At 48.9% G+C, this 10,827-nt stretch overlaps 1 protein-coding gene across 3 annotated transcripts in view; it reads left to right on the forward strand.

The window, feature by feature from the left end:
* Window positions 1-10,609, forward strand: part of ece1 (endothelin converting enzyme 1) — a 54,099-nt gene extending 43,490 nt beyond the window's left edge. For all 3 annotated transcript variants that reach the window (XM_007897825.2, XM_007897824.2, XM_007897826.2), the window contains 6 exons: window positions 183-286; window positions 2,838-2,948; window positions 4,015-4,082; window positions 8,295-8,485; window positions 9,167-9,262; window positions 10,279-10,609. In XM_007897825.2, coding sequence (XP_007896016.1) covers window positions 183-286; window positions 2,838-2,948; window positions 4,015-4,082; window positions 8,295-8,485; window positions 9,167-9,262; window positions 10,279-10,455 — 747 coding nt within the window. In that variant the 3' untranslated portion in view covers window positions 10,456-10,609. The remainder of the gene's footprint in view (window positions 1-182; window positions 287-2,837; window positions 2,949-4,014; window positions 4,083-8,294; window positions 8,486-9,166; window positions 9,263-10,278) is intronic.
* Window positions 10,610-10,827: the final 218 nt, after the last annotated feature.

The following is a 10,827-nucleotide window of genomic DNA, read 5'->3' on the forward strand; positions in this document are numbered from 1 at the left end:
ACGAGCCCACATGCGTGTGTGCACTAACACACTACAACACACTTGTCATGCAGACAAGGTCTGACAGCTAATTACCGTGTCTGGTGTGTCTGTGGATTGGACGATCGTATGAGGCCATATCCGGGTCTGGGTTATTCGCTGCAGGTTCTGGTCTTTACACTGATGACTGTATGTTCCTACAGTACCAGGTGGTTCCAGACCTCTACTTCCAGAACGTACTCGAGTTCTACAACTTCTCTGCGCGAGTGATTGCTGACCAACTGAGGAAGACTCCCAACAGAGACCAGTGAGTAACCAGGGCCTGTCTGTCCACAGGATTCATCCCCCCAGTGACATCCTGTGCCCTGGATCTCTCTTCAGTCTCCATTTGCACCCACATCCTTCATGTGGAATTCTGTAGCTTAATAGTTAGAGCACTCACCTCGCAAGCAGGATGACCTGGGTTTGATTCCCGGGCAGGGCCGGGCGAAACATTGGGTAAGTTTCCTTACTCCACACAACTCTGTTTACCAGCAGTAAGTAGGAACCCAGTTGTTAGTCGATTGGTGGATCGCTTTTCCTGGGGTAATAATCCCTTAAAAAATATATAAATTATTTTGTCACTCAATCCATGACTGTTTGTGGGACGCTGCTGTGCACAATTAGTTGCAAAGTTTTGTCCACAAAATATACAGTCAATTCACTTTACAGTGTACTGTGAAGAGCTTTGAGAAGTCTCGAAAATGCAATATGAAATGCAAGGATTATTATTATTATTATTATTACTTCTGTTCCCACAAAACAGAAGGCCAAAAGTACTCAGCTCTTATTCACAACTTATACGTCTTAACACATACAGAACACATCACCATGCTTAAGAGTATCCAAACCAGACTGAGAGTACCAAATATGCATGCCATGGAAATTTCCCAGTGTTTCTAAGTTAATGTGAGCCAAGGCTTGATCCCAAGTGTCTGTTGAGGTAACTGCTGGAATGCAGCCAGTTAAAACTACATAGCTTGCCACTGAGAGCACTGTCTAGCCAGCTTTTCCGCTCCTTGTCCAGCGAGGACTACCCTACCTGTTAGGGCTTTGACTTGTAAGGGAAGTCAGACTGCTAGACTAGTTGGTTATTTGCCCACAGCACGGAAACAGCTCTGGTCAAAATCACTAACAACATTGTGTCAGGGCTCACTCTGCCGTCGTGTTCTCTTCAACCTCTCTGCTGCCTTAAATACTGTCGATCATTCTATGCTCCTCCACCGCCTCTCAGCTCAACCTTCACGGACGTGCCCTTGCCTGGTTCAAATCCTACCTCTCCCACCATCTCCACTTTGTCTCCACTAATGGCTTCTCCTCCAGCCCCTGCACCATCACATGTGTGTCCCTCAGGGCTCTGTCCTTGGTCCCCTCCTTTTCAACATCTACATGCTTCCTCTTGATGAGATCATCCGGAAACATGGGGTCAACTTCCTCTCTGCCTCCACCCATGGCTCCAGGACAACGACAAATTACAGTTGTATAGTGCCTTTCACACGAGGAGGATGTCCCAAGGCGCTGAACAGTCAGGGATGCGAACTCATGCTGGTGGTTGGGATCAGGAGGAGTGGAGGGTAGGGAGGGTAGGGCTAGGAGGGGATCAAAGGCACGGTCTTGAGTCGAGTCTTGAAGGAGCCAAGGGAGGTGGCGAGGAGGAGGGACTGTGGATGGAGTTCCAGAAGGTGGGGGCAGAGTGGCTGAAGGTCCGCCTGCCAATGGTGGGCAACAAGGCAGGACCTGAAGCAGGCCGGAACCTGCTGAGCAGAGGGAATGGATAGCTTGGCAGGGTGTTAAAATGTCACAGACGTAGGGAAAAGCAAGGCCATAGAGGGCTTTGAAGGTGAGGACCAGGATCTTGAACTGTGTGATGGGAAGCCAGTGGAGTCGGGCGAGGACAGGGGTGATAGGGAGAGAACATGGGCTGCAGAGTTCTGGATGATCTGTAGCCTTTGGAGGGAGGACTCGGGGAGGCCAACAAGCAGGGAGTTTGCGTAATCGAGCGTGGATGCGATGAATGTGTGGATGAGGGTTTCGGAGGCCTGAAGGAAGAGGCAATGTTGCGGAGGTGGGTAAAGGTGGAGCGGATCATGGTAACGTGACATTTGAGGTTGAACAGGAGGCTGAAGTTCCGTATTGGCTCCGTAGGATGTAGAGTGCATCCATATAGGGTGATGCTATCAGCACCTGAGGTATGGAGGCACTGACGGTGGCCGAGCAGGAGGGTCTCAGTCTTGTTGACATTCAACTGGAATAAGTTTATTCTCATCCAGGACTTGATGTCAACAGGCAGTCTGTGAGGATAGCAGTGGTTCTGGAGTCAAGGGTGGAGGTGGAGAGATAGAGTTGGGTATCATCCACATACGTGCTATCCTCACAGAATGCCTGTCAGACATCAAGTTCTGGATGAGAGCTAACTTTCTCGGGTGTGGATCTCTGACTGTCCAGCACCTTGGGATGTCCTCCTGATGTGAATGGCTCTGTATAAATGTAATTTGTGCTTGTTGTCATTCACTTCATGGCTGTGTGGGACTTTGCTGTGTGCAAATTGGTTGCCTCGTTTGTCAAGAAAAATAATCAAAAACAGTCTAACAGTCTTGACCTTAAGTCTCTGTGAAGTGCTTTAACATATTTCAATATCATAAGTGCTACGTCAGTTGAAGTATCATGTTTATTATTATTGTAGATGATGTGGAGTTGGTGTTGTCACAGGGTTTAATTCTGTAAGTTAGCATCGCCTTCTGGTGGTCGATCAGAGAAGTGCAGGTCCACCCAGTGGTGTCTCTGTAGCTCAGCTGTAACAGAGTCTCTGCTTCCCACAGGTGGAGTATGACCCCTCCGTCAGTCAATGCCTACTACTCACCGACCAAGAACGAGATAGTCTTCCCCGCTGGCATTCTGCAAACTCCATTCTACGGTCGAGACCACCCACAGTAAGCCTGCGCCATGAGACTTGCCTTTTGCTTTGGGACAACAACAAAATTACATTTGTAGCATTTCATAAAATGGATTGGGATCACTGAGCGAGGAGAGAAGGGGGAAGTTAAGGGAGTCGACCCATGTGCACATCACGGACATTTATTTTTAGAGGGCAGAAAGAGAGTTTCAGAGAGCGGAGGCATGGTAGCTGAAGGTTTGGCTGCTGATGGTGGGACAGAAGATGTGAGGAACAAGTGGTAGATTGAAGAGTGGAAGGTGTCGACAAGGGAAAGGAGCTGGAGGCGAATGCGGAGATAGGGAGGGGCAAAAGCATGAAGGAATTTGAAGAACCAAGGCACAGATTTGTAAGTTGATCCTTTGGGTTACTGGGAGCCAGCGGAGCCTGGCAAGGATGGGGGGGTAATAGTCATGAGGTGTCTAGTGCTGAGCTTTTGATGAGTTGGAGCTTGTGACGGTAGCATCAGCCAGGTGAGGGATTCTGATCAGAACTGGAGACAGGGCTATGTCTGGAGCTAGGGGAAGGTCTACATCTGGGGCAAGGGGAGCGGCTATATCTGGAGCTAGGGGCACCCTTAGCACCCTGGGATGGGGAAATTCACCTGTGAAATGCTTTGAGACTTTTGGATGCGATGAGACACTAATGGTGAAAGATTTCTTTTCTCCATCCAACTTCACTCAATCCACATCTGTTTGTGGGACTGCTTTGTGCAATTCGCTGCCACCTTTTGCCCACATAATATACGGTCAATCCACTTTATAGAATATTCTGTGAAGCGCTTTAAGACATCTCAAAGAATTGATAAGGTGCTATTTGAAATGCAAGTATTATTAGTGTGGTAATCTTATTCCTCAACAGCTAATGCTAGGAGTGTTCCTGAATGTTCCTGTTCACGTGGATGTGAAGGGCTTTGTGCACGCAAAGTTTTTGATTCTGCTTCATTGCCGGTTGCTCATTCCCTCTGTCCCACCCCCCTCGGCAGGCGAGCCTTCAGCCTCTCGAAGACGAGGTCAGGCGCTATATCAAATGCAAGGATTATTATTATTATTATTATTACACAGAGCCTTAAACTTCGGTGGTATCGGTGTTGTGATGGGTCATGAGCTGACTCACGCCTTTGACGATCAAGGTAAGTTTTTCGCTTTTACAAATGAATTACCTCCTTGTTTTTCTAGTCAACAGGAAGTAGGTCACAGACCGAGTGAAAATCGTTAGGTTGACCAGTTAAATCCAGTTAAAAGCGAGAGCCTCACTCGACCAGAGGGCCCACTAGAGCAAGCTGGGAACAGAGTGAGGCCTCCACAACAGGAATTTGGAGAGAGTGGGAATTCGGTGCAGAGGGGGAATGAGATGCAGGCAAGAAAGCCTAACTTGTGCCAAAGTTTTTTTTCTTACAGACTGTATATAACAATATAATAACTTGCCCACTCCCTCCGCCCAGCGGACTCTGGCCTGCTTCACGTCCCCGCCTCGCCTGCCTCACTATTGGCAGGTGGGCCTTGTGCCACTCTGCCTCCACCCTCTGGAACTCCATCCCGCAGTCCCTCCTCGCCTCCTCCCTTGTCTCCTTCAAAACCCGTGTCAAGACCCTTCTCTTCGACCGTGCTTTGGATCACCCTGCTTCCCCCCCTGCCCTCTACCCTCCCTGACCCCAACCACTAGCTTGGGTCCGAATCACTGACTGTTCAGCACTTTGGGATGTCCTCCCGACATGAAAGGCGCTTTACATGTGTAATTTTGTTGTTGTTGTTGTAGTGAGCAACTACCACACACCAATGTATTAGGGAGGGAGACGATTTGATAAATTATGTATTAGAGGAGACCGTGCTAGGGGGCAGAGTCGGAGAGAAGTCCCCAGTACCTAGAGGAGAGGATTGGGTCTCTGTTAGAAAAGGGGCCAGAAGTAGTGGTCGGCTAACAGAGCAGGAGCGGGCATCCCTGGTGCTCTCCAACAGTTTTTCTCCTCTGGAGAGAGATGATATGGAAACCCAAGCGATGGCGGAGTTAGGCAAGGTAGTGAGAAGAGGGAAGAAGAGAAAGAGTAGCAGACAAGTTGTGATATTAGGCGATTCGACTATTCGGTTCACAGATTACATTCTGTTCAAACCAGACTCAGAAAATAGAATGATAAGTTGTTTACCGGGTGCACAGGTTAAAGAGTCAATGTTCCGGGTTAACCAAATCCTGCAGATCAGCTATGATTTTATAGAATGGCGGAATAGGCTCGAGGGGCTGAATGGCCGCCTCCCCTTTCTATGTTCATGAAGTGAAGGTCTTGCCAATCTAAGTTACTGGTTTTCTTTGATGGTGTGACAAGAGAGTTTGATAAGGCTGTGGATGTTGTATATCTATGTTTTGCCCAAAAATATCCAGTCAATTCACTTTACAGTATATTCTGTGAATCGCTTTGCGATGTCTCAAAGACGTGAAAACGCTATGTCAAATGCAAGGATTATTATTATTATCTGGATTTCAATAAGGCCTTTGATACAGTTCCTCTTGAAAGTAAAGAAAGCAGGAGTCAGAGGAAGTATGTGGAAGTAGTCTCAGCTGGACTACTCTAACGCCCTCCTCGCCGGCCTCCCATCCACTACCATCCACAAAATCCAGATTATTCAAAACTCTGCCGCCCGCATTCTCACCCGCACCAAACTCCGCTCCCCGATTCCCCCCAGTCCTGGCCAGACTGCACTGGTTGCCTGTCCCAGAGAGGATCGACTTCAAGATCCTCACCCGTGTCTTCAAATCCCTCCACTCCTCTGCACACCCCGACCTCTCTGACCTCCTCTCTCCTCAAAACAGTACCCATTGCCTTCGTTCCTCTGAGTCTGGCCTCCTCCTCGTCCCCCAAGTCCTCCGCTCCACCCTCGGCGGCCGTGCCTTTAGCCACTATGCCCCGAGGCTCTGGAACTGCCTTCCTCACTCCCTTCGCCTCGCTCCTTTCTTTCTTCTCAGCCTCAGCCTCGGTCTCTCTGAATCTCTTAAGCAGACAGCGTAGGAGGAGTTTCTGTCTCTCTCTGTCCCTGTATAACAATGGCAGCTGTCTCTCTCCTTCACACCACACACCTTTCACCTGTGGCCCCCGAGTGCCTACTGCTGCTCTGGTCACCCCCTCATCCTGGTGACACCAGTGAAACACTTGACCAGTTCATGCTGCGCTTTCTTTGCAACGTATTATTGACCACATTAATTACAAAATCCTTCAACAGTGGAGTCCCACAAGGGTTTATGTTGGGTCCTCTTTTGTTTGATATTTTTATAAACAATCTGGAACTAGTACTGTGTTCAGTTCTGGGCCCCACACTTAAGGAAGGATGTCAAAGCATTGGAAAGGGTGCAAAGGAGATTTGCCAGGATGGTACCAGGAATGAGGGACTTCAACAACAACAACTTGGATTTATATAGCGCCCTCCACGCCGGACGGCGTCTCAGAGCGCTTAAATTTCAGTTATGAGGAGAGGCGAGAGAAGCTCGGATTATTCTCCTTAGAGCAGAGAAGGTTAAGGGGAGATTTAATAGACGCTTTCAAAATTATGAGGGGATTCGATAGGGTAAACAAGGAGAAACTATCGGGTGGGTGGGTCGGTAACCCGAGGACACCGATTTAAAATAGTTGTTAAAAAACAGAGGGGAGGTGATGAGAAATGTTTTCACACAGCGAGTCGTTGGGATCTGGAATGTATTGCCTGAAAGGGTTGTGGAAGCCGATTCGATAATAACTTTTAAGAGAGTAGATAACTATTTAGGGAGAACAAGTTTGCAGGGCTATGGGGAGAGGGATTGAATTAGATAGCTCCTTTCAAAGAGCCAGCACAGACGATGGGGCCGAATGGCCTCCTTCTGTGCTGTATAATTCTATGATTGTAGGGGTCAAAAGCACAGTGGTTAAGTTTGCAGATGACACCGAGCTGATGAAGATGGTAGATTGCGAAGCTGAACAACATGGATTACAGGAGGATTTGAACATCCTTGGGAATTGGGCAGATCGGTGGCAGATGAAATTCAATGTAGAGAAATGTAAAGTACTTCACATGGGGACAAAATATCCAGGAAGAGACTAATATTTGTACGAAGGAAAATAATATGTATGGAAAATGAAAAGGACCTGAGGGTCCTGATAGACAATACGTTGAAGCTTTCACAGCAATGCTCTGTGGCAGTGAGGAAAGCAAACCAGATGTTGAGATGTATCAAAAGATCAATATCATACCAAAATAATGGGGTAACTGGATAAATCAGTTACTAAAAAAAAGTAACTTTATAGTAAATATCATCAAATGCAGTGACAGTATACTGTCGAGGACTACCATAGCTCACAGTAAGCTCTCAATAGCCCCTCCCCACGGCGTCTCCCCACACAATCAGCTCCCACAAACAGCCAGGAGGCGGCCTGGGGAGCTGAGGATGGGATGGCAGCATCTCCAGTGCCCCCAGGGCGTAGTGAGCGATGGGTGGCGGGAGGGGGTCAGGGTCTGGGATTGTGGCATGAGGAGAGGAGAACAAAAGATTCCAGCCCCACCCCTCCACAGCCTGTCCCCCTACAGCCCCACCCCTCCAAATCTCCACCTCCCGCAGCCCCCCCACATCAGTTCGACCCCCCCAACATCAGCTCACCGCGCCCCTATATCAGCTCCCCTTCAGCCCCTCCCCACACAGCCCCTCCCCCCCACATCACCTCCCCTCCAGCCCCTCCCCACACTAGCCCCTCCGACCCCCCACATCAGGTGCTGTGGGGTGGGGGAAGCTGATGTGGGGTGGTGATGAAGGGGGGAGGGGAGGCAAACAGCTTTGAATATTTGAGTATCTGATTCACACAGTTAACACATTGGGATCTCATCTCGAAAAAGAATATAAAATCCGATAGACTGAGCAGTCAGATTGCAGATCAGAGATTTAATGAGCCACAGAGGTTGGAGAGAAGGAATAAGTGTCCTGACGTTCCAGTGCCCGGCTTTCAAGTGAGATGTTAAACCGAGGTCCCGTCTGCCTGTTCAATCCCACAATTGAAAAGAGAAGTTGGTGTCTCTCTCCCGATGTCCTGGTCAACAATTTCCCCAGATAAAATTGGTCACTCACTTCATGGCTGCTTGTGGGACATTAAAGCGGGCAAATTGGCTGTTGCGTTCGCCCACAAAATACAGTAACTTCTCAGTAAAATCCCGCAAAGTGTTTTGAGAGACATTTCGACGATGTGATAAGGTGCTCAGTACAATACAGTTTAGATTCATGCGGCGCCTTTCACACCGGGAGGACGTCTCAATCTCAAAGCTCTGCTCAAATGTGAGGATGCTTATTATTGTTCTAGAGAGACGCACCTCACCCAACGCTGGCTTTCTTACAGGGAGAGAGTACGACAAGGACGGGAACCTGAGGTCCTGGTGGAAGAACTCGTCGGTTGAAGCGTTCAAGCGGCAGGCGGAGTGCATGGTCGAGCAGTACAGCAACTACAGCATCAACAGCGAACCTGTGAATGGCCGGCAGACACTGGGGGAGAACATCGCCGACAACGGGGGCCTCAAAGCCGCCTACCACGTACGTCATTCACCCCCTCATCTCATCAAATGGAGGATCGCTCCCTGGGAAAAGGGTCTCCCTTCCCACCTCTCCCCGCCCCCTCCCTCCCCTCTCCCTGAATGCCCCCTCCCTCGCCTCTTCCTGTCCTCTCCCTTCCCTCCCTCCGAGGAAACCCCTGCATTTCTCACACTGACTCCAACTCACTTCCAAAGCTGGCATCACCAGGTGGATCAGAGACACCAAAAGCTTCTAAGATGGGAGAGACTGAGGAGTCAGATTAAAGGTCAGAGATTTAATGGAGTTCTGTAGACTTGTGGTTAGTGCACTCGCCTCACCATTAGGCAACAACAACAACAAATTGCATTTGTACGGGCCTTTCACATCAGGAGGACATCCCAAGGTGCTGGACAGTCAGGGGATTTGGACAGGAGTGAGGGTTGGGATCGGGGAGGGTGTATGGTGGGGAGGGTAGGAGTAGAAGAGTGGTCGAAGGATCGGTCAAAGAGGAGGGTCTTGAGATGTGCTTGAAGGAGCTAAGGGAGGGAGCGGGAGAAGGGACTGTGAGATGGAGATCCAAAGGGCGTGGTTATCCAGATTTCTTAATTAGGAAGTTCCTAAAAATGGAGCCGGTTTAAAAATTGAGGCCAGAGGTAAAATAACTATAGCGCTGAGAATGACGGAGAGTGTGTTGGTTTTCAGGCGTACGAGAGCTGGGTGAGCAAGAATGGAGAGGAGCCCACATTGCCGACTGTCAATCTGACCAATAGACAACTCTTCTTCATCGGATTCGCCCAGGTAAGGAAGGAAGAGACCGAGAACTCGCACTTTATAGAGTCCGTCATCTCTGAACGGGTAGCTGAGCTCTTCAGGGTAGTTGTGAAGTCCTGAAGCTTAGTTGTTAGAGCCCTCGCCTCGCAAGTGAGAGACCTGGGTTCGATTCCCGACCGGGTGAAATTTTGGGCAAGTTTCTTTACTCCCCACACCACTGTTTACCTAACAGTAAGCAGGAACCCGGTTGTTCTTTGATTGGTGGATCGCTTTTCCAGGGTAATAATCCCTTCAAACAAAAATAGTAATAATTTGGTCACTCAATGGTGTGACTGTTTGTGACTGTGGGACGCTGCTGTGCGAAATTAGCTGCCGTGTTTTACCCACTAAATATACAGTCAATTCACTTTACAGTATATTCTGTGAAGCACTTTGAGACATCTCGAAGATATGATAAGGCGCTGTATCAAATGTAAGGATTATAATGAATTATTTTCAAGCATAGTGACTATGCATTTGTAAGCATTCTGGGTGTCTGTCTCTATCTGTCTTTCTGTCTCTGCTTCCCTCCAAATTAATAGCAAATTTGCAGCCAGGTAGTGAACAGAATAGAGCCATTCACCTTTGAGCTGTGGATGTGAGTGTGGGGAAGGAGGCTCGAAGAGGAGAGACAGAAAGTGGGAAAGGAAAGAGAGACCGAGGGAGAGAACCATGAACACAAACATTCCTAGACAGATATAGAGAGCCGTTGTTTGCGCGGGTGGAGGGGTGAGGGGGTGGGAGAAAACAGCTGTGTGAGGTTGTTGGAGATGGAAATGGACTAGAAATAATAATAATACTTACATTTGATATAGATTATTATCTCGTCTTCAAACATCTCAAAGCGCTTCACAGAATATACTGTAAAGTGAATTGACTGTTTTGTCGGTGAAACATGGCAGCGAATTGCGCATCATCGTATAATGTGAGTATGTTGGATATGGGAACTTCTCTGTTATATATGTTGATCATATCCTCATTTTTCTCCCCTCCTCCTCCTCCAGGTTTGGTGCTCAGTGAGAACGCCCGAGGGCTCCCATGAGGGGCTGATCACAGACCCCCACAGCCCGTCCATGTACCGAGTCATCGGCACCGTCGCAAACTCCGCCGACTTCGCCCGGAGCTTTAACTGCCCTCCCGGCAGCCCCATGAACCCTCTGAAGAAGTGTCATGTTTGGTGATCAGTGAGACCCCCCCCCCCTTCCCCCCACCCCGTCTGGGCACTTTGGTTATCCTGTGTTTTAGAGTCCTGGGCTGTGTGGTATCTCATCGAGGGAGGGAGGGAGATACTGCTCAGCCCAGGACCCTGGTGTGGTCTCATGACAAAGGGAACGGTTCACATGTTGGATGGCACCCGGAGCCAATTAGGAAGACTATTCGGTCAGTTCTCAAATCTGTGGAGAAAACAAATCCATTAGGAAAGATCTCACCTCACCTGCTCCCCACTAAACTGAATTAGACCAAAACATGTTCCACAGGGAAACGAGGGTTGTCTCCGAGATAACCCTTCCCACCAGAAACTCTCTCGGCCCCAAATTGTCGTAAAGGACATT

This window comes from Callorhinchus milii, unplaced genomic scaffold (assembly GCF_018977255.1).
Source record: "Callorhinchus milii isolate IMCB2004 unplaced genomic scaffold, IMCB_Cmil_1.0 Scaffold24, whole genome shotgun sequence".
Lineage (NCBI taxonomy): Eukaryota > Metazoa > Chordata > Chondrichthyes > Chimaeriformes > Callorhinchidae > Callorhinchus > Callorhinchus milii.